This window comes from Salmo salar, unplaced genomic scaffold, assembly GCF_905237065.1.
Source record: "Salmo salar unplaced genomic scaffold, Ssal_v3.1, whole genome shotgun sequence".
Lineage (NCBI taxonomy): Eukaryota > Metazoa > Chordata > Actinopteri > Salmoniformes > Salmonidae > Salmo > Salmo salar.
Genome location: NW_025548758.1, coordinates 169,997 through 193,467, shown reverse-complemented (window position 1 = coordinate 193,467; position 23,471 = coordinate 169,997). Strand labels below are relative to the sequence as shown.

Below are 23,471 nucleotides of genomic sequence, written 5' to 3'. Positions count from 1 at the left end.
TCTCTTTCCCCCAGGGATCCCCTCTAAGACGGGCCTGCCTTTATTTAGCTCCAAGGCCATGTCCTCTGCTGGGGTAAGGTCAGCCTTTGGTGACCCACCACCCGTGCCTTGTCTGTGGGTATTCTTTTTCACTGCTAAAACAGTACAGACAATGTGTGAGCAGGCACCTTCTGGGTACAATATATGCTTGTGCTTTGTTAAATATTAGTCAGGGACCATACCATTCTGCAGAATGTTCTTGTATTTGATTTTGACCTGCTGCCATGTCCGTTTTGGCCCGTTCATGTTTAATCTACACACACACACACACACACACACACACAACATTTAATGGAGTCACACTGCAAAAAATTACTTGGTATTTTTGTCTTGTTTTCAGTAAAAATATCAAAAAATCTATCATAGCTTTATACAGTGTGATGGAGTTACTTTACACAATTTCACTCATATCTGCAGTGCATTTCAATTAAAAATTTAACCGTTTCATAATTACAGTACAACTGCATTTTTGGAGATGTGAATTAAATATTTGAATTGTAATTGTGATGTTTCAGCGGAGCGGTGACTGTGTAATTGTGCACTACTTACGCATTCAGGCGGTCTGCAATACTTTGCCACGCTTTTTCTCTTTGCTTTATCACTGTGGCGGTGTTGCCTTTCTTCTTAATTATATATTTTACCTCCTCGTATGCCTCCATGAGGATTTGTGCTTCCGACGGGGAAAAGTACGCGGCTCTAGTTGCCATGGTAAATCAGTTAATCTGTGATCTGTGGCGGGGTCTATTTGAGTGAGCCGTGAGCGCGCACCTATCCAGGATTGGTTTCACCTGGCTTAATGAATCCGTGTCTGCTCATCCTGGCTTGGTCTTTGTGCAACCAATTAAGCCTGGACGCACATGTTTTGGCTTCATTGAGCTCAGCTGAGTCATTTATCCCGGATGTCTTAATTCTACTTTTGTGCAACAGGCCCCTGGTCCATAGCATCTGTTTGTTTACCTCTAGGTCTGGTCCACATCATCTGTTTGTTTACCTTTAGGTCTGGTACATAGCATCTGTTTGTTTACCTTTTGGTCTGGTCCATAGCATCTGTTTGTTTACACCTAGCTCTGGTGGTTGAGGTATGTCCTCAAAAATGTCATCGTATTAACACAATCATTTACCACCACAGAATCTTTATCTCAATAATTCCCCCACCTGCAAATCAAAATGTGTTTACACGCACACACCCCCAGTCAGAGTGCAGTATAACTGAAGTGTTCTGCCAACACTGCATCCAAAATACGTTTTTTTAATGCAATAATTTTGCAGTGTAACTGCAGTTATCTGTAATTACTGCCTCCAAAATACCACAGTCGACTGCAATAACTGCACTTTTACTGCAGTTTCAAAACTGCAATCTTTTTTTGTAAGGGACATTAATGCATATTGCAACAATAACAGCTGTTGATAATAGATGTCATGATCAATGTCATATACATTTGCAGTTTTGAAAAACATTTGGTTTGAGGTAGGCTACTGTAGGCCTAGTTGAAATCCTGCAAACAGGTATTTGGAAACATCAGTAATGCTAAATTAGCGTCATAAAGTAGCCTAATAAATATTCACCTCCATATAGTCTCATTTGGTTTACGTTCAAATTCATATCACTAGGCTACATACGTGAATAACCTACCTCGTTCTTATCTCTGTCAAATCGAATGGAGTAGGCCTATACTAGGGTTTGCGAGACATCACTGTTTTTGTTCGTTAGGTAGACCTAGTCTACAATATACAGTTGAAGTCGGAAGTTTACATACACTTAGATTTGAGTCATTAAAACTTGTTTTTCAACCACTCCACAAATTTCTTGTTATAAACTATAGTTTTGGCAAGTTGGTTAGGACATCTACTTTGTGCATGACACAAGTCATTTTTCCAACTATTGTTTACAGACAGATTATTTCACTTATAATTCACTGTATCACAATTCCAGTGGTCAGAAGTTTACATGCACTAAGATGACTGTGCCTTTAAACAGCTTGGAAAATGTCAGAAAATTATGTCATGGCTTTAGAAGCTTCTGATAGGCTAATTGACATCATTTGAGTCAATTGGAGGTGTACCTGTGGATGTATTTCAAGGCCTACCTTCAAACTCAGTCCCTCTTTGGTTGACATCATGTGAAAATCAAAAGAAATCAGCCAAGACCTCAGAAAAACAATTATAGACCTCCACAACTCTGGTTCATCCTTGGGAGCAATTTCCAAATGCCTGAAGGTACCACGTTCATCTGTACAAACAATAGTATGCAAGTATAAACACCTTGGGACCACTCAGCTGTCATACCGCTCAGGAAGGAGACGCGTTCTGTCTCCTAGAGATGAATGTACTTTGGTGCGAAAAGTGCAAATCAATCCCAGAACAACAGCAAAGGACCATGTGAAGATGTTGGAGGAAACAGAAACAAAAGTATCTATATCCACAGTCAAACAAGTCCTACATCGACATAACCTGAAAGGCCGCTCAGCAAGGAAGAAGCCACTGCTCCAAAACCGTCATTAAAAAAGCCAGACTACGGTTTGCAAGTGCACATGGGGACAAAGATCGTACTCTTTGGAGAAATGTCCTCTGGTCTGATGAAACAAAAATAGAACTGTTTGGCCATAATGACCATTGTTATGTTTGGAGTAAAAAGGGGAGGCTTGCAAGCTGAAGAACACCATCCCAACCGTGAAGCACGGGGGTGGCAGCATCATTTGTGGGGTGCTTTGCTGCAGGAGGGACTGGTGCACTTCACAAAATAGATGGCATCGTGAGGTAAGAACATTATGTGGATATATTGAAGCAACATCTCAAGACATCAGTCAGGAAGTTAAAGCTTGGTCGCAAATGGGTTTTCCAAATGAACAATGACCCCAAGCATACTTCCAAAGTTGTGGCAAAATGGCTTAAGGACAACAAAGTCAAAGGTATTGGAGTGGCCATCACAAGGCCCTGACCTCAATCCTATTGAAAATTTGTGGGCAGAACTGAAAAAGTGTGTGCGAGCAAGGAGGCCTACAAACCTGACTCAGTTACACCAGCTGTCAGGAGGAATGGGCCACAATTCACCCAACTTATTGTGGGAAGCTTGTGGAAGGCTACCCGAAACATTTGACCCAAGTTAAACAATTTAAAGGAAATGCTACCAAATACTTATTGAGGGTATGTAAACTTCTGACCCACTGGGAATGTGATGAAAGAAATAAAAGCTGAAATAAATCATTGTCTCTACTATTATTCTGGCATTTCACATTCTTAAAATAAATTGGTGATCCTAACTGACCTAAGACAGGGAATTTTTACTCGGATTAAATGTCAGGAATTGTGAAAAACAGAGTTTAAATGTATTGGGCTAAAGTGTATGTAAACTTCCAACTTCAACTGTACAATAGGCTACTGCTTAATGGACATGTCAACTACTGATATTACTGTAAATCAGATTCAGTATACCCAATATACAGTAGGCTACTGCTTAATGGACATGTCAACTGCTGATATTACTGTAAATCAGACTCAGTATACCAAATATACAACAGGCTACTGCTTAATGGACATGTTATCTAATTATATTACAGTAAATCAGATTCAGTATAAACCATTGATTCTTGAATAATATAACTTATTTATGCCTCATGAGATATGTTTGTTTATAATTTTAGACTTTGTAAACAAGTAATGAATAGCTGTGTGTGTGTGTGTGTGTGTGTGTGTGTGTGTGTGTGTGTGTGTGTGTGTGTGTGTCATTGTGTAACAAACTGGAGAGATATTAACCCAATTTATGTCCATTTCATCATCTTGAGGACAACTAGTACGTCAATAATCTATGGATCTTGATGTCAGTGATTTAAGATATGGGTAAATTCCACTCACAGGGCTGTGCTCTGAGCAACTTCCTGTCTTTTTGCTTTCTAAAACGGATCAGAACTTAACGGTGAGAGGCGGAGGTAAAAAACAGGAGGATGCCATATCAGTGAGACTGAAGAAGGGCGTCATATGATAGAAGTGCTGCAAGTTCAGTTCACTCTTCAGTCTGTAAGCTACAGCTCAGTATTTAGACAGTAGACCTGTAGGCTACAGCTCAGTATTTAGACAGTAGACCTGTAGGCTAAAGCTCAGTATTTAGACAGTAGACCTGTAGGCTACAGCTCAGTATTTAGACAGTAGACCTGTAGGCTACAGCTCAGTATTTAGACAGTAGACCTGTAGGCTACAGCTCAGTATTTAGACAGTAGACCTGTAGGCTATAGCTCAGTATTTAGACAGTAGACCTGTAGGCTATAGCTCAGTATTTAGACAGTAGACCTGTAGGCTACATCTCAGTATTTGGACAGTAGACCTGTAGGCTACAGCTCAGTATTTAGACAGTAGACCTGTAGGCTATAGCTCAGTATTTAGACAGTTGACTTGTAGGCTACAGCTCAGTATTTAGACAGTAGACCTGTAGGCTACAGCTCAGTATTTAGACAGTAGACCTGTAGGCTATAGCTCAGTATTTAGACAGTAGACCTGTAGGCTACAACTCAGCATTTAGACAGTAGACCTGTAGGCTATAGCTCAGTATTTAGACAGTAGACCTGTAGGCTATAGCTCAGTATTTAGACAGTAGACCTGTAGGCTACAGCTCAGTATTTAGACAGTAGACCTGTAGGCTACAGCTCAGTATTTAGACAGTAGACCTGTAGGCTATAGCCCAGTGGAGCCCCAGTTTGAAAACGATATGACACCTGTCTTGATGCTGATTATCCTGTACTGGAGCTCAGGTAGTTCAATTCTGTTTATTATATATTATCTGTGCGTTCCAAATGGAACCCTATTTCCTATATCGTGCACTGCATTTGAGCTGGGCCCAGTGGGTCAGTAGTGCATCATATAGGGAATAGGATTCCATTTGGATTTAACCTATGTACTGTGTCTGTGTTCAGTTAATTGCTCTGCACATACACACACACACACACACACTCACACTCACACACATGTACAGGTACACGTGCACGCCCACACACACGCATGCAAACCCATGCACAAGCACACACACCTTTAACATTTTTAAATGTAACATCCGTCCTCTGTCCTGTCCCTAGTGTACACAGCTGATGTCCCAGTCAGACTGGTGGGTGGGTCCAACAGCTGCCATGGGGAAGTGGAGATCTTCCTCCATGGAGAATGGAGGAAAGTGTGTGACTCCATGGATTCTCTGTTAGACGAGGTGAAAGTGGTGTGTAAACAAATGGACTGTGGGTACCCTTTGCACAGATACTCATCGTCGTCTGGGCTTAGAGGGCAAGCTGTAAAGTGCTCAGGTAATGAGTCTACACTTGGAGAGTGTCTAGTCAGCCCAGAAGCTGAACGCTGTTCATACGTTGGTGTAGCTTGTTCAGGTGAGTGATTCTCAGGTATTTCATCTCAATAAGTCAGGCTGTTCTAGTTTCTATTGGCCATCTGTGTATATTCTGTTTAAGACGTCAGGTTTTTGCGATTGCTTACACACTTGCTGTGGAATTTGGCTCATTTTGTCAAAACTCTATACACAAGCCAAATAAGACACAACACTTGGACAACATCTCACTTATGTCAAAATGAAACTCTGCAATCAAAACCTAACTATCCTTTTTCAAAATGGCATTTTTGCAACAAAATGATACACACATGCACCATTTCAATTACTCTTTCAAAGCAGCAACAACACACTGATGTACTTTATACAAAACACTGCTGTCTTTAGTACTTTGTATACCTTTTCAATTTTCTCCTACAGGCGTCTATGAAAGATTGTTCCAGTACAGTACATCTACTCACATTTCAACACAAAAATAGAAAGGTTTCAGAAAAAAAATATATACAGCTTCTTTTTTTGCCATTGCAGGTTTTTACAACAACAAAAAAGAAAATTAGACTTACAGTACAGTAATCAATACAATGTTACTTTAAACTCAGAAACAAAAATAATTACAGTAAAATTACAAAAAATAGTATTGTAAGGGATGGGGTGGATAGTTTATGGATCCCGCCTTCGGTTAGGGTCAGGCCACATCACCTCATCCACATCACAAGCAATGCCATCACTAGACAATGGGGAAAATATCGCCTTATCCAACCCTGGACTAACCCCACCTCAATGTCTCCGCATGCCTCTTCCATTGCTTGCAGAAGAGGCAGGCAGGCACGTGATTGGCGGTCATACACTTTCCAACACCAAGCCAAAAATTATTCCTCAATCAGATTGAGAAAAGGGGTCAAGTATACAACTGTGAAGTTATTGTGGTTGGTGAACCAGTCCCTGACCTGAGCAGCCCTGTGGAAACTATTATCCCAGATGACAACAAACCTGGGCTGCTCTGGTCCGTCCTGTACAACTGCATTATGTAGTGCATCCAGAAATATGATTATGTGTGCAGTATTGTAGGGACCTAGGGTGGCATGGTGATGGAGAACTCCTTGCAGACTAATTGCGGCACACAAGGTGATATTTCCCCGCGATGTCCAGGGACATCCACAACGGCCCTTATTTATAAAAACTGTATTAACCCCTTTTTCTCCCAAATGTTGTGGGATCCAATTGGTAGTTAGTCTTGTCTCATTGCTGCAACTCCCGTACGGACTCGGAAGAGGTGAAGGTTGAGAGCCGTGCGTCCTCCGAAACACAACCCAACCAAGCTACACGGCTTCTTGACACAATGCCTATTTAACCCGGAAGCACCAATGTGTCGGAGGAAACACCGTACACCTGGCGACCGTGTCAGCATGCACTGCGCCCAGCCCGCCACAGGAGTCACTAGTGCGCAATGGGACAAGGACATCCCTGCTGGCCAAACCCCCCCCCAACCAAGACGATGCTGGGCCAATTGTGCGCCGCCCCATGGGTCTCTCGGTCACGGCCGGCTGCGACAGAGCCTGGACTCAAACACAGAATCTCCAGTGGCACTGCCTTAGACCACTGCACCACTCGCGAGACCCTCACAACGGCTCTTTGTCCTATAAAAACGGCCCCGACGCCTGGTTTTAGCTAGATTGAATCCAGATTCATCAATGAAAATGAACTCATGAGGCTGTGCAGCTGCATCAAAGTCCAGGACTCTCTGTAACAGAAAATGCACACACTGTACTGTGAATATGGTATAACTCAAAACACAGGACTACAATGTCTGCATTTTCACACAAGGATGGGGGTGGGTGAGGTCAGACATATTCAGTCAAAACTACAGGCAAGGCAGGTGGCCCCACAGACACCACCACCACCCCCCCACCCAGAATGGGGGCACCTGCCTAGGTCACATACTGCTTTGTCTGAATGCATCTATGCAGTGCCAATAGGACCCAATCTACTGCCATTACTGTATAGTACAGTGACACTTGCACAATCATAATGGTCTTGGAGTCTAACTCTGTTCTTCTCAAATGGAACCCTGTACAGCTGCTTCATCGTAAGTTGGTGTTGACGCAAGATGCGGCAGAGTGTTGACATACTGACACAGTTGATATTATGGAATGTTGTGTGATCTGCGATGATTTGCTCTCGTGGTTGATGTAGGCAGATGGTGTTTGCCAACACTAGATTGACAATGGCCAGTTCCTGTTCCTGGGTGAACAGACGTTGTCTTCCACCCTCAGGGGGTCGTCTGGCAGTTCTATAAAAAATGCAAGAAGATGATGTCATTGGTTAGGTTGTTTTTACATACTGTACTGTTATACTGTACATCAAACTGTATTACATGTACTTCACAGTACTATACTTAATTTTTTTCACTGAGGAGCATAGACCTAATATTGTAGGACTACATTGTATTGTACTGTGATGCAGAATGACGTGCAACAATTCCATAGGTACAGTCTAGTGTAGAAAGTTGAAGACATACCCGTTCTCCAGTCTAAATGTCCGTCTTATGGATGCTACCGTGTAGCGACTAATGTCGTCAGAAATATGTCTTTGTCTATTGCCTGGTCCCCTTTGTTCTTGTCCTCTACCTCTACCTCTCCTCGTCCTCGTCCTCTACCTCTACCTCTACCTCTACCTCTACCTCTACCTCTACCTCTACCTCTTACTGCATCCATGTTTGCAAAGTTCTCACAAAAGAGGTGCGCTTACCTGTCTATTTGTAGTGCTAAGGCTCAGACTAATTGGTGTTCAATTACTGTAGAAGTGTTTTCATGTGTGTGTGTGGGTGTTGCCAATTTCAGGTATGTTTGATTTTGAATAGAAGTGTTTTCCCAATGATTGCAAGAGATTTCATTCTTGAATGAAGTGTCTAATGTAAGAAACAGTGTAGTGTTTTGCATGTGTGTTGCAGAATTGCAAACAAAGTGCAAAGCAGAAAATGTGTTTGTACTTTTGGTGCCTTTGTTAAAGGGATGGTTGCAAAAGTTAAGGTTTTGATGCTTTTGTCTAAGCATTCACTTTCAGTGTGTAAGCAATCGGCAAAAACTGTAAACAGAATATCCAGTGTTTGTTAAGAGAGAGGGGAGGAGGGGGAGAGAGAGAGAGAGAGAGAGGAGGGGAGGGAGAGAGAGAGGGGGAGATGTTTGGAGAGCGGGAGAAGGAGATAGATGGGGAGGGATGATCATTGCACTCTTGATTTCTAAGAAAAGGGTTTTCATTGATACACACACAGGTACACACAAACCACACACGTACACACATTCAGCCAATCAAGAATTAGCTGATTAGAAATCCCAGGTGTGCTAGAGGATTGACAACCTGCGGATAACAGAATCAACAACACAACTGATCGATTGTTCCTTCATCTGTTTTTCCTCAGACTTTGTGCGGCTTGTGGGTGGAGAGAATGCATGCTCTGGTAGATTGGAGGTGAAGTCCAATCAGTCCTGGGCCTCAGTGTGTGAAGCTGACTTTGACTGGCAGGATGCAGAGGTAGTTTGTCGGGAGCTTCTCTGTCCAGATCTTTCTGCTCAACAGGGGGGGCTCTATGGAGAAGGTGAGGGTCAGACCTGGGATAAAGAGTTCCAGTGTAAAGGCAATGAGTCCCTTCTCCTGGACTGCAGCACCGCAGCTAGAGAAAAGAAGAACTGCACACATGGAAATGATGTGGGACTCAACTGCTCAAGTAAAGGAGTCTTTCTTTCAGATGTCACAAATCAAACAACACTATGTTGTTTCTTATTTTATTTTTCTGCTTTCAGAGCAGTACATGTACCCCTCTCTCTCTCTATCTCTCTGACTCTATCTCTCTCACACATTCTTTCTCTCTTTGTCTCGCTCTCTCTCTCTGACTCTCCCTTTCTCTATCTCTCTGTCTAGCTACACTACTCGGTCTGTTGCAGGGAGGGAGTAGGTGTGCAGGGAAAGTGGTTTTACATCATTTGGGTGGGGCCACAATAGCGGGCACTGACTGGGACATCAATGAAGCAACTGTGGTGTGCAGACGGCTGGACTGTGGTTCTGCAGTTACAGCAACACGAGGCAGTTACTTTGGGAGAGGATCTGGATTAGTCACACAGATTTATTTTTCATGCAGAGGATCAGAGTCTGAACTGCGCCGATGCCTATACTCATACGCTGGCTTCGGAAGCTTTTCTCACGACGGAGACGATGCCGGTGTGGTTTGTTCAGGTAAGACTTGTTGGTTAGATGGTGTGGAGTTGTTTGTCTTTTTACTGAGTCACTCTTGTTGTACATGATGTAACAGCTTTCTGAAGTGAGGAGGAGAAGTTTCCTTTGATAGTACATTTACAGACACTTTTCAGGTTTCAGGTTCTAGCATTGTATTGATACTCGGGAAACATATTTGTTTTGTGTGTTTGACTATTTCCGTGATAGTTTAAATGGAGCCAAACTATCAGAAAAACTGTACTATTGCATTAAATCATGACTAATTAATCAAATAGAAATCCTCAATTTCTCCTTACGCTCCCCGGGATCAACAGAACTGCTACTGTATTTTAAAGTCTATAAGTTGCTGTAGGCCCTTCATCTTTGAAATAGAATAACAATAAACCTCATAAACAGGGTAGGTATCTATTTGTGTTGATCTGTATGGGAGGGTGTTATTAATCACTTACACTTACTTCCACATCGATGATGTCATCACATCTAAATTAGGAAAGTCATTAGATGTTCCATCCTCTTCTCCAGATCTCCTGGTCCAGCCTGATATCTCCCTGAATGTCTCAACGGAAGGGGTGTCCAGGGGCTACCCGGGGCCCGAGCTGTTATGGGGCCACATCTTCACCATCACCTGCTCCACTCAGCCACAGTACCCAGGAGGCTCCTTCCTCCTCACGCTCCCCGGGATCAACAGAACCCAGACCCAGCCAGCTGTCAATCACTCTGCTGCCTTCCTCTTCCCTGCTGCAGACGACTCCCACCAAGGAAACTACAGCTGTGTTTATAAGAATGATGTTTTCTCTCATAACTTCTCCTCTGAGAGTGAGCTCCTCTCTCTGACCGTAACAGGTACCTGAACATGAACCAGACGTAACTTTAACTGACAGACTCTGATTCACAGATGGTTCTGATGCTAATCACTTGGATGCTAACCAATACGTGTCTCTGTTCCAGCCTCTCCTCTGCCAGCTGTCATCATCAGACTGGTCATAGTGCTGCTGACCACCACCGCTATGTTTCTGCTCTGCAAGTCAAGAGCCAGGTAATAGAGGTTGAATACGAACTAGCTGGGAGATGGACTGTCATGGTGTGTGTGTGTGTGTGTGTGTGTGTGTGTGTGTGTGTGTGTGTGTGTGTGTGTGTGTGTGTGTGTGTGTGCTTGCATTCGTGCGTGCTTGTGTGTGTGTATTGAGATTCCTTTCGGTAAACAGTAGTCTCCTGGTGCTGTCTCTTTAGGTCAGTAGGTGTCAACAGAGAGCTGGATAGCGGTGCGTGGAGGGGTTGCCCCTGCATCCCAGGAGGGAGGGCTGCTGGCAGAGAGAGGGGAGAGCAGCCCAGAGGACAGGAGGAAGAGGACGAGCAGGAGGCAAGTCTTTGAACACACTGCCCAAGATCAGGTTACACACACACACACATCTCCAGAATAAGCTATCTAAGATGTAGGTCATTTCCATTGACTAAATTCTGAGTCATTTCCACAAAATTAGGAAATGGACATGAGTTGGGTTGGGTGCTGCATTTCTAACTTTTAATATCTCTCCAGTTTGTCCGCACACATATATACACACACACACACACACACACACACACACACACACACACACACACACACACACACACACACACACACACACACACAGACAGATCTTCAGAATAATCAATGTAAAGATATAGGTAATTTCCACAGTTCTGAGTACAGTATGTCTTGACTCGTTTCCTGCATATAAAACCCTGATCAGATACTAGCTGGGACTGGTGGGGGTGTGAGAAAGAAAGGTGTAGAGAAAATATAAATGATGGGAAAAAAATGATACGTGATTTTAATTTCATATTTTGGCAACTTTCTCATCAAAATTAACTCATAGCTCTTTTCTTGAATTACAGATTTGTACACATGTTGCAGTTTGGTGCTGCTTTGCATAATGTATGTATCCTATATCCCATAACCTGTGTTTTTACAAATGTATGGTTGTGTCGCAAATGTCACCCTATTTTGACCAGTGCCCTATAGTGCAGTATGTATGGAAAGTGCACTAAAATAATTCATGCTTGTGTAAATAATATATATATATATATTTTTATCAAATAAACTATGTTATCAGTGCATAGTACACACATATGAGTTTGTACAAGTGTAAGACTGATACAGCTACTGTAAACTGTACATTTTCCGATTTTAAATTTTCTCATTAATATTTACTTTAATATTGATGTTACTAGTTTTTTTTAAAATTTTATATTAGCTACAGATGATGGTAACTACCAGACAGGACATACTGTATGTTATGCATATCCAGAATGCTTTGCTTTTATTCATTGATTGGCCTATCTGGTAAAGAAAAGGTCATTGATGTTACAGAAAACATTTAACTGATTCAGAAAATAAAACTTTAATTCGTGTGTGTTGTATTTTTATCAAATAAACCACCTTACTTTACAATGGATGTTGGTGTTGGTTAATGCGCAAGAAATGGTAATTACGGTAAAGAACCCATCCCCTATCCTGTGTGTGTGCTCGTCATCTCGCACTCAGGGAAGGGAAAATAGGAAAACTGTCGGGGAGGAAGAGCAGTGAGCAAGCCGAGGAACATACCTATTATCTATTCTAGGTTGGTCCTAAAAGAGTACACAGTCAATGGCGGCTTAGCTATTCACTTTCAGCGTTAGTTTACCCATGTTTATGTAATCTAGGTAAAGCTATTTGGTGAATAGTGGAGATTCGACTTTGCTACTCGGTCGTGCAGTGGGGCAAGAACGCCCAGAATTGGAATTGCAACGACTTGCTACCGCAGCAGTTGGAAATTTGAGTCTGTTTCGATAGGCCTGGATCCCTGTTCAAACAACGTCTGGGGACTTGCATGAAAACAACAAAAGAACCACCCGAAATTGGTAATTCAGTACATTTGTTTTTCAATCGTTTTAAGTGTCTGAACGTATATAAAAAAGAGTTAACGTTAGCTAGCGACCGCTTGCTAACTAGCTAACGTTAGCGGTGTTGTAGTTTGGTTAGCCAACGTTAGATGTTTACTGTTAGTGCATTTGTAGCTTAACTATAATGTAGCTACAGCATTCCGCTGTATTTGTTTTGCACTCATTGTACTACTGTCCAATAATAGCGACTTGCTTAGTTACCTATTATTAAGCTAACATTAGAGTAAAATAATCGTCGTTAGCTCGCTAGTTAGTTTGTGCTAGCGAACCAGCCAACGAGCTAACGTTTGCTTGAGAGCGAGTGTAACGTTTGTCACCTAGTTAACGTTACCCAACAAGCAATTGAGATATGTGAAGTTTACAAAGTTGTCTACCTATCAAGCATTTTCTGGACTTAAGTTCCATGTGTTTTACTGACTCCCGGCAGACAGTAGGTTGGGCACACTGTAGTCGTTAGGTCAAAGCCCTTCGGGAGAGTGAGCTACCAGGTACTCCTCGTACACGGACGTTGGCCAGCCCGCTCGCGAACTATGAGTCAAAGTCCACGTTAATCATTTTATCACAGGTCTCTATTACACCACCATCATGTGTAGAGGGAGTTTTAGCTGGGTTTTTTTCTAATGCTGTTGATGTGTAGCAGTGGTGTAGGGTTAATGACTCTTGTGAGAAGTTGTTCTCGACTGGCCAAGGTAGCTAACTAACGTTACATTATTTAGGAAGTGTTTGCTCTGGCCTAAACTGTATCTCCTGTCATATTTGCCAAGAGTCTTTGTAAGAAATGCATGTGGAAAGGATGAGATATATCTAGATGTACGTTGTGAAGGCATGAAACAGCTGCAAAGTGTACTAACGACTACTGTAACGTTACACGGCGGTGTACAGTAATAATTGTCCAACACCATCCGTGTTTGTTTTTTTCCCTTTTCTGTTATGAAGGGGTTGCTCCCTCTTTTCATGTCTTGGATTTCTTTGATATATTCACAATGAGAGCAAGATAAAGGGGGGCGGGAGAGGAAGAGAAGAACCTGTTTTGTGGGTCTTGGCCACGTTTTGGAATAGGATGGGTTTACATAGTCACTTAGCAGAAGCTCTTATCCAGAGTGTCTTACAAGAGCAATCAGGGTAAAGTGCCTTGCTCGAGGGAACATTGACATTTTTCACCTAGTCGGCTCAGGATTTGGACCAGCAACCTTTCGGTTTCTGGCCCAACACTCCTAACCGCTAGGCTGCCTGCCAATGGGTGGGGTAGAGTCAGGTGTGGTTGTTTCATTTGCACTCTCATGTGGTATGTACAAAGACTTCAGAGTCCAACGGCGATGCCATTGCCACCTTCTCAGGTCACACTATTTCAATGCAGGGTCTCCACCAGACGTGACCAGGGCCATGCATTGGTTTGTTCTGCTTTTATATTGTATGCTACAGTTCCGTGGTTTGTCGCTCCTCACTACCAGTATCTATTGATCAAAAAGAGCACCATACATACACATGTCAAACTATCTTAGCTGTCAGCTGGGGGGGTTCCAGCGCAACACTGCCAAATGTTTGACATTTGGCAACATTGACCAATTGAAATTTGGGAGAAGGAGAGGGGACGATTTAGTACATGCTCTCTTTTCAGTAGTTGTAGTTTACTTCACCAAATTGAAAACTTCTAGTTTTTACCTGCAAATGTAATCTGTGAGATGACTGTCGTTGAGTTCCTAGTGACTTGAGAGTTGTAGCCTAGCAATGTAGTAGCCTAGCTCCAGCACACAGTCGGTGCTGTTTATGCCAGGAGTATCATTTATGAACCTCTGTAATGACAGCCTTTCAAGTCATGCTATGGGTGTGGCCCAGACACACGGAAGCCTGCTTTTACTGGATTTGCACCTTCCTAGTTTGGTGCTACACCTGAGGTGTGTTTATATTTGAACTGTTAACTTGGTGTTAAAAAAATAAATGCAATCATTTGGCATTGGTTTTCAGAGTGAACATGTCAGCCATTTCATTTCCTGGTCACCTTTACTGGTTGTGCATGACTCCACTCTACCTGTATGTAAACAACGGGTGTGGCTCTTTCACATTCTCTTCCCTCCATATATTCGATTGAGCATGACATCATGCTGCTGTGTATCTGACTCTCTTTTCCCCAGTCAGAGAATTAACATGTCTAACGTTGTACTGTTGCTTGGAACTTGGAAGGTCTGTCTTGCGACTGCTCAATGTGCCTCTACTGTGTGTGTGTGTGTCAGAGGCCACCATAGTCTGGCCAGTATTTAGTTTGCCTGCGGGGAGTGTTACATAGGCGGAAGTCTAGGAGTGGCACTGGTGGTGTTTGGACTGAGACCAAGGTTAAAACACACACACCAACTGCCCGTTTCTGTCACCAGCCATTCAAATGTGTCTGAGTCAGCAGCAGTAGTACAGGGACCGGACTACAACAAGACTTTACCACATAGCACCAGTACAGGGACCAGACCACAACAAGACTTTACCACATAGCACCAGTACAGGGATCAGACTACAACAATACTTTACCACATAGCACCAGTACAGGGATCAGACTACAACAAGACTTTACCACATAGCACCAGTACAGGGATCAGACTACAACAAGACTTTACCACACACGACCAGACCACAACAATACTTTACCACACAGCACCACTACAGGGACCAGACCAAAACAATACTTTACCACACAGCAGCCATGACACTCAGTAAACACTGGGGAATCAAGTTTGTGTGTGGTCCTTGCATATTACTACCAAACCACTATAAAACTATTATTTCCATGTAGTATGGAAACATAGGGATCAGGCCTCATGTCAGTGGAAGCTAACTGCTACTGAGTGAGGTGACTTTTGTATCTGGAGATTTAACTGGTCACGCTGAGACTCTTTTTTTAGAAATGGTTTATTTTATTATATTTTTGATATTTTCTTCAGATGCGTTTTATTTTTTTTGCCTTTATTTTACCAGGTAAGTTGACTGAGAATGCATTCTCATTTATACCAATGACCTGGAGACAGGATGAATGAGCCAATTGTAAGCTGGGGATGATTAGGTGGCAGTGATGGTATGAGGGGCCAGATTGGAATTTAGCCAAGACACGTGGTTAACAACCCTTACGACAATTGCCATGAGATCTTTAGTGACCACAGAGAGTCAGGACACGCATTTAACGTCCCGTCCAAAAGACTACACCCTACACAGGGCAATGTCCCCAATAACTGCCCTGGGGCATTGGGATATTTTATTTCAGACCAGAGGAAAGAGTGTCGCCTACTGGCCCTCCAACACCACTTCCAACAGCGTCTTGTCTCCCATCCAGGGACTGACCAGGACTAACCCAGCTTAGCTTCAGGGGCAAGCCAGCATTGGGTTACAGGGTGGTATGCTGCTGGCATTGATCTAGCGCAGTTAGTAGTATTTACCTACAATCCTACATACATATGTTGACTGAGAATGCATCATGCACATTGGCGGGTTAGTTGTGTGTGAGAACAGTGTCGGGTCGGGAGCAGTAAATAGCTTAGCTGTCTAATACCCATGCTATCCCATTAGTGGACACACAGGATTCACCACTGGGCTAACTGCTTTAATAATGGAGGGGCTAACGATGGCCTCCACCTGCACTTAAGGCCTGCGCTGGACTGGACTTGTTAGAAATACTGATGAAGCCTGATGCTCAGAGATCTCCATATATGCATACAGCCTAGGCTAGATACTTTATTCTCCTTGAAAAGGGAAATGATTTCCACAGCCTGTAAGTAATGTAATATAACACAGAAACACAACACCACAGTACAGCCATACATGGTGGCAAGCAAATCTTTAGGTTGACTCAGCATGATATCTCTGCTGTCTCATTCAACAGCCTTTAGGGCGACTGAGCGTGATATCACTGCTGTCTGTTTCAATAGCCGTCGTGTGTGTCTTACAACACACTCTACAAAGAACCTAGAATCCTAGCCAACTGGTGTCACCTTCAGTCTTTCAACAGCTGATAGAAATATCCTAGAACCCTACCTGGCATGCTGAGTGAGGTCAACATTACATGCAGCACATTGAGGGTGACAGAGCCTTATATCACTGTTGTCTCACCTCTGGTCTCTGAACAGCTGCTGTCTCTGTGTCTCACAACATAGTCTAAGGCTGTGTTTAGGCAGGCAGCCCAATTCTGATATTTTTTTCTCCGTTAATTGGTCCTTTGACCAATCTGATCAGATCAGCTCTGAAAAGATCGGATGTGATTGGTCAAAAGACCAATTAGTGGGAAAAACATCAGAATTGGTCTGCCTGTCTGAACGCATGAACCTAGAATCCTAGAAATCTGGCACATGATTTTAGGGGCATGGCCATTTGGCTTCAAAAGGTGTTCAATCTGCCAGGACACCAAGGCCATCTGCCAGGGCAGTGGTTTTATTTTTATTTTAAGAAACTCAGTCCGGCTTTCAACTTACTCTTAAAAGTTGTAATAGTAGAATGCACAAGGTCAAATTTTGATATTGGGTAGTACATCATCAGTTATCCTCTTGTCATGTCAGTCATTGCATACCTCAGAGAGCTATTTAAAACTTTATAACTAGTCCATGTCATCTTTTTTTTAGCACATAGATTTAATCACTCAAATATCATATGAATACACATTAGACATGGCACAATGTATAGAATTGCAAGAAAATGAGCTATAAAAGTGTCTGCAGAGAACATTTCAATGACAGAATGTGAATAATTGCAGAAAATAAGATTTAAACCAGCAACATTTTCTCTCCAACAAGCGGGGTGCAAATAGTTTGTCATGAACATTAAATTCTCTGGCAACAGCTCTGATGGAGTTAGCAGTTAGCATGCCAATTGCACACTCCCTCAAAACCTGAGACATCTGTGGCATTGTTTTGTGACAAAACTGCACATTTTAGTGGCCTTTTAGTGTCCCCTGCACAAGGTGCACCTGTGTAATGATCATGCTGTTTAATCAGCTTCTTGATATGCCACACCTGTCAGGTGGATGGATTATTTTGGCAAAAGAGAAATGCTCACTAACAGGGATGTACATTTGTTTTGAGAAATAAGCTTTTTGTGCCTATGGAAAATTTCTGCTGTCTTTTATTTCAGCTAATGAAACATGGGACCAACACTTTGTGTTTTTGTTCACTATATATATATATATATATACATACATACACTTTGTTACGTTACAGCCTTATTCTACAATGAATAAAATAAATCCTCAGCAACCTACACACAATACCCCATAATGACAAAGCAAAAACAGGTTTTTAGACAGTTTTGCAACAAAAAAATATATAATACAGAAATGCATTATCTACATAAGTATTCAGACCCTTTGCTATGACACTCGAAATTGTGCTCAGGTGTATCCTGTTTCCATTGATCATCCTTAAGATGTTTCTACAACTTGGAGTCCACCTGTGGTAAATTCAATTGATTGGACATGATTTGGAAAGGCACACACCTGTCTATATAAGGTCCTAGAGTTGACAGTGCATGTCAGAGCAAAAACCAAACCATGAGGTCTAAGGAATTGTCTGTAGAGCTCCGAGACAACCGGATTGTGTCGCGGCACAGTTCTGTGCAAGGGTACCAAAACATTTCTGCAGCAATTAGGGGAGAATGGCCTTGGTCAGCAAGGTGACCAAGAACCCGATGGTCACTCTGACAGAGCTCCAGAGTTCCTCTGTGGAGATGGGAGAACCTTCCAGAAGGACAACCATCTCTGCAGCACTCCACCAATCAGGCTTTTATGGTAGAGTGGCCAGACGGAAGCCACTCCTCAGTAAAAGGCACACGACAGCCCACTTGGAGTTTGTCAAAAGGCACCTAAAGATTCTCAGACCATGAGAAACAAGATTCTCTGGTCTGATGAAACCAAGATTGAACTATTTGACCTGAATGCCAAGCGTCACTTCTGGAGGAAACCTGGCACCATCCCTATGGTGAAGCATGGTGGTGGCAGCATCATGCTGTGGGGATGTTTTTAAGCAGCAGGGACTGGGAGACTAGTCAGGATCGAGGGAAAGATGAATGGAGCAAAGTACAGAGAGATCCTTGATGAAAACCTGCTCCAGAGCACTCAGGACCTCGGACTGGGGTGAAGGTGCACCTTTCAACAGGACAACGACCCAAAGCACACAGCCAAGACAAGGCAGGAGTGGCTTCGGGACAAGTCTTTGAATGTCCCTGAGTGGCCCAGCTAGAGCCCGGACTTGAACCTGAACGAACATCTCTGGAGACACCTGACAATATTTGTGCAGCAACGCTCTCCATCCAACCTGACAGAGCTTGAGGATCTGCAGAGAAGAATGGGAGATATTCCCAAAATACAGGTGTGCTAAGCTGGAGGTGTCATACCCAAGAAAACTCGAGGCTGTAATCACTGCCAAAGGTGCTTCAACTGTAAGTATGGAGTAAAGGGTCTGAATACTTTAGTAAATGTGATATTAGTATTTCTCATCTTCTCAACTTTCTTTCATTATCCAGCAGCCAAAGACACAATCCTAGTCATTAACAACCCATGCTAGTTGATGATAATCCAAGTCTTATTAACAACCCATGCAAGTTGATGAGAATCCTAGTCTTATTAACAACCCATGCTAGTTGATGAGAATCCTAGTCTTATTAACAACCCATGCTAGTTGATGAGAATCCTAGTCTTATTAACAACCCATGCTAGTTGATGATAATCCTAGTCTTATTAAAACCCATGCTAGTTGATGATAATCCTAGTCTTATTGATAATCCTAGTCTTATTAACCTCTTACATCTAGACGTTCCGCTAGCAGAACACCTGCTCCAATATCCAATGATAGGCGTGGCGCGAATTACAAATTCCTCAAAAATCCAAAAACGTCCATTTTTCAAACATATGACTATTTTACACCATTTTAAAGACAACTCTCCTTTATCTAACCACACTGTCCGAAGGCTTTACAGCGAAAGCAAAACATTAGATTATGTCAGCAGAGTACCCAGCCAGAAATAATCAGACACCCATTTTTCAAGCTAGCATATAATGTCACAAAAAACAAAACCACAGCTAAATGCAGCACTAACCTTTGATCTTCATCAGATGACACGCCTATGTTATACAATACATGCATGTTTTGTTCAATCAAGTTCATATTTATATCAAAAACCAGCTTTTTACATTAGCATGTGACGTTCAGAACTAGCATTCCCACCGAACACTTCCGGTGAATTTATTAAATTACTCACGATAAACGTTCACAAAAAACATAACAATTATTTTAAGAATTATAGATACAGAACTCCTTTATGCACTCGCTATGTCCGATTTTAAAATAGCTTTTCGGTGAAAGCACATTTTGCAATATTCTGAGTAGATAGCACGCCATCACAGGCTAGCTATTTTGAAACCCACCAAGTTTGACCCTCACCAAACTCACATTTACTATTAGAAAAGTTTGATTACCTTTCCTGTTCTTCGTCAGAATGCACTCCCAGGACTTCTACTTCAATAACAAATGTTGGTTTGGTTCAAAATAATCCATAGTTATATCCAAATAGCGGCGTTTTGTTCGTGCGTTCAAGACACTATCCAAGGGTGACGAAGGGTTACGCGCCCGACGCGTTTCGTGACAAAAAAAATCTAAATATTCCATTACCGTACTTCGAAGCATGTCAACCGCTGTTTAAAATCAATTTTTATGCTATTTTTCTCGTAATAGAGCGATAATATTCCGACTGGGAGTTGTTGTTTTCGTTCAAAGACGAAAGAATAAAAACATGGGGTCGCCTCGTGCACGCGCCTCCAGTCTCTGTTCTCTGATCGACCACTATCAAAATGCGCTAATGTTTTTCAGCCAGGGCCTGCAAAGCCACGATTCAGCTTTTTGCCGCCTTCTGAGAGCCTATAGGAGCCGTAGGAAGTGTCACGTAACAGCAGAGATCCCTTGTTTTGGATAGAGATGATCAAGAAGGCCAAGAAATGGTCAGACAGGGTACTTCCTGTACAGAATCTTCTCAGGTTTTGGCCTGCCAAATGAGTTCTGTTATACACAGACACCATTCAAACAGTTTTAGAAACTTTGGAGTGTTTTCTATACAAAGATAATAATTATATGCATATTCTAGTTTCTGGGCAGGAGTAATAATCAGATTAAATCGGGTACGTTTTTTATCCGGCCGTGAAAATACTGCCCCCTATCCATAACAGGCTAACAACCCACGCTAGTTGATGATAATCCTAATCTTATTAACAACCCACGCTAGTTGATGATAATCCTAGTCTTATTAACAACCCATGCTAGTTGATGATAATCCTAGTCTTATTAACAACCCACGCTAGTTGATGATAATCCTAGTCTTATTAACAACCCACGCTAGTTGATGATAATCCTAGTCTTATTAACAACCCACGCTAGTTGATGATAATCCTAGTCTTATTAACAACCCACGCTAGTTGATGATAATCCTAGTCTTATTAACAACCCACGCTAGTTGATGATAATCCTAGTCTTATTAACAACCCACGCTAGTTGATGATAATCCTAGTCTTATTAACAACCCACGCTAGTTGATGATAATCCTAGTCTTATTAACAACCCACGCTAGTTGATGATAATCCTAGTCTTATTAACAACCCACGCTAGTTGATGATAATCCTAGTCTTATTAACAACCCACGCTAGTTGATGATAATCCTAGTCTTATTAACAACCCACGCTAGTTGATGATAATCCTAGTCTTATTAACAACCCACGCTAGTTGATGATAATCCTAGTCTTATTAACAACCCATGCTAGTTGAGCCATCTTCCCTCTTTCTGAATTTCTGAAGGATATTTTCATCTCTGTCATATGAAACCATTCGGTGCACTTTGGAAAACAGTTTTCGCTAATTGGATTTTAGAATGTTCGCGCTTATGGCCTACTGCTGTGTGCGCATTGCTGTGCTTATAATGTGAATAAATTATTTGGCTATTTATCTGTTTGGAATATTTATTTCTTGCACAGAACGACAATCTGACCAATAGAATAGGTGAACTTTTGGACTGTTGGGATAGTATATTGATGTAGGCTAGTGCTTTTGCTGTTTGTTACTCATCTTGTTGACTGATGAAAAGTGAATGTGGACAGTTCTTCTAACATCCTGAGAATTGGATAAGGAGGATCACCGTAGCATCCCTGACGTGTCCGTCTTCACTCTGAGCCTACTTCAGAGCTGAGATGTCTGTGAGAAGGACCTGATCACGAGACTGGCGTTGGCTAATAACAATTGAGATATGAGAGAGCCATGTGAGTGAGAGGTGCTTTGGAGCACGGCGATTGGCAGCCGGGAGAAGGGAATTATAATGATTATATTCAGCCCAAGGGCACAACGGACACTCTGGCTGCAAGGCATGGATTTTCGGGGGCGTTGCGGCCACACAAGGGGGTCGTCGATGCCGTTGGGAAATTTGAGGCCTGTATGTGGTACAAGGCTACCCATCTGAACCTGTCCTGCCCTGTTAAGTGTGTTTTGTCCCTGTCAGTGTAAACCCATGAGCCCAATTTAAATGCATTAGCCTGCTTTAGAGGTACCTTGAAAATATGTTTTGCTGATAAATGAGGCCAACTTTTATCATTCTTTCTAGTTCTTATATTTGTTATTTTTTGGATTAGTGTGTATTGTGTTATGTATTATTGCACCGTTGGTGCTAGAAACGTAAGCATTTCGCTGCACCCGCGATAACATCAACAAAATATGTGTACGTGACTAACATTTGATTTGAGATATGAAATCATTAGAGGAATGGAAAGAAAGTCCCCTTGCAACCACTCCAGGGCTGAGAAAGAGGGAGAGAGGTAGAAAGAGAGAGAGGGACCGATGAGTGGATAAATGAAAAAGTGAAGGATAATCCACAAAGACAACCTGAACAGCTGAGGCAGGATGTGACATGCCAGAACTCCTGTTGGAATGTGTGACGGAGGTGTGTGTGTGAGAGAGAGAGGGAGGGGGGGAGACAGTTTGTGTGAAGCGGAAAGAGAAGGGGTGGGTGAAGAGATTAAGCAAGTTCACTGAAACTTGATGTTCTGTTTTTAGTTTTCAAGGATAAAGCTCATGTCACCATGACCAGATACCAGACCTACTGTAATACACGTCTCTTTGTTCATCCACTCTCCACAGACAGCTGCAGACTGGGTGCGGGGGTTGCTACTGTACAGTAATGAATACTGTCAGTGGCTGACTGGAGACAGGATTGAAGGGTGAAAATGATTTGGATGACTGGTCCTCCGGCATGACTAGAGCTCAAGAAGGATCTGATTCCATGTAGGCTAATGTGGTTCTGAATCGGTTATGTTTTGAACTAGGTATGTGAACGGTTATTCCAATATTCAAATATCCAAACGGACGTTAGGATTGAAATACTTTTGTGAGTATGACATTTTGTGATAATTTTTTTTTTTGGGGGGGGGCTATTTTAACATGGGGGAAAAAACTTTTTCTAAATTACATTTTAATATCCATGTGACATTGTTACATACAAGAATATACCATGACATTTCAGATTCTTAGTTGAATAAAACACTTTTTCGATGTAGGTTAGTTTTTATGACGCCACAGACTGGTAGTCGACCAGTGGCCTTCACTGTGTAGCTTGTTGTTTATGTTGGCCAATCAAAGAGGCTCAATGTGGAGCGAGGGTACACTAATGTAACGCTAGAAGGAATAAAATTACCCAATTAAAAGTTAGCCAAATGAGAGGGAGAAAGCTGCAACCAACAGGTAGGCTGTTTTATCTGAATGGGGTTTGGGGCGAAAGTGTAGCATGTGGCCGCAGCATTAGCCTAGCGTTCGACACTGAGTGTACCAAACATTAAGAACACCTTCTCTTTCCATGACAAACTGACCAGGTGAATCCAGATGAAAGCTATGATCCCTTATTGATGTCACTTGTTAAATCTGATACAGTCAGTGTATCTGAAGGGGAGGAGACAGGTTAAAGAAGCCTG

General features: G+C 42.4%; 1 protein-coding gene and 1 pseudogene across 2 annotated transcripts in view; both read left to right on the top strand.

Moving 5' to 3' along the window:
• The first annotated feature begins 4,853 nt into the window (after positions 1-4,853).
• LOC123733267 (scavenger receptor cysteine-rich type 1 protein M130-like) lies at positions 4,854-11,977 on the top strand. Its single transcript, XM_045712733.1, has 6 exons — positions 4,854-5,399; positions 8,775-9,080; positions 9,275-9,586; positions 10,109-10,429; positions 10,535-10,622; positions 10,817-11,977. Exons 1-6 carry the CDS (start codon positions 5,207-5,209, stop codon positions 10,956-10,958), a joined length of 1,362 nt encoding a protein of 453 aa, XP_045568689.1. The 5' UTR covers positions 4,854-5,206; the 3' UTR covers positions 10,959-11,977.
• Positions 11,978-12,095: 118 nt separating this feature from the next.
• LOC123733266 (catenin delta-1-like) overlaps positions 12,096-23,471 on the top strand; it is a 40,944-nt pseudogene continuing 29,568 nt past the window's right edge. Inside the window, exon 1 of the transcript XR_006763706.1 lies at positions 12,096-12,469. The product of XR_006763706.1 is annotated as a catenin delta-1-like (transcript). The remainder of the gene's footprint in view (positions 12,470-23,471) is intronic.

What these genes read in the sequence shown, in the direction of transcription:
- LOC123733267 (XM_045712733.1), top strand. Translation starts at nt 5,207, where the DNA reads ATGGATTCTCTGTTAGACGAGGTGAAAGTGGTGTGTAAACAAATGGAC. An exon ending in CGTTGGTGTAGCTTGTTCAG is followed by an intron (nt 5,400 to 8,774) that starts GTGAGTGATTCT and finishes GTTTTTCCTCAG; the next exon opens with ACTTTGTGCGGCTTGTGGGT. An exon ending in CTCTGCAAGTCAAGAGCCAG is followed by an intron (nt 10,623 to 10,816) that starts GTAATAGAGGTT and finishes CTGTCTCTTTAG; the next exon opens with GTCAGTAGGTGTCAACAGAG.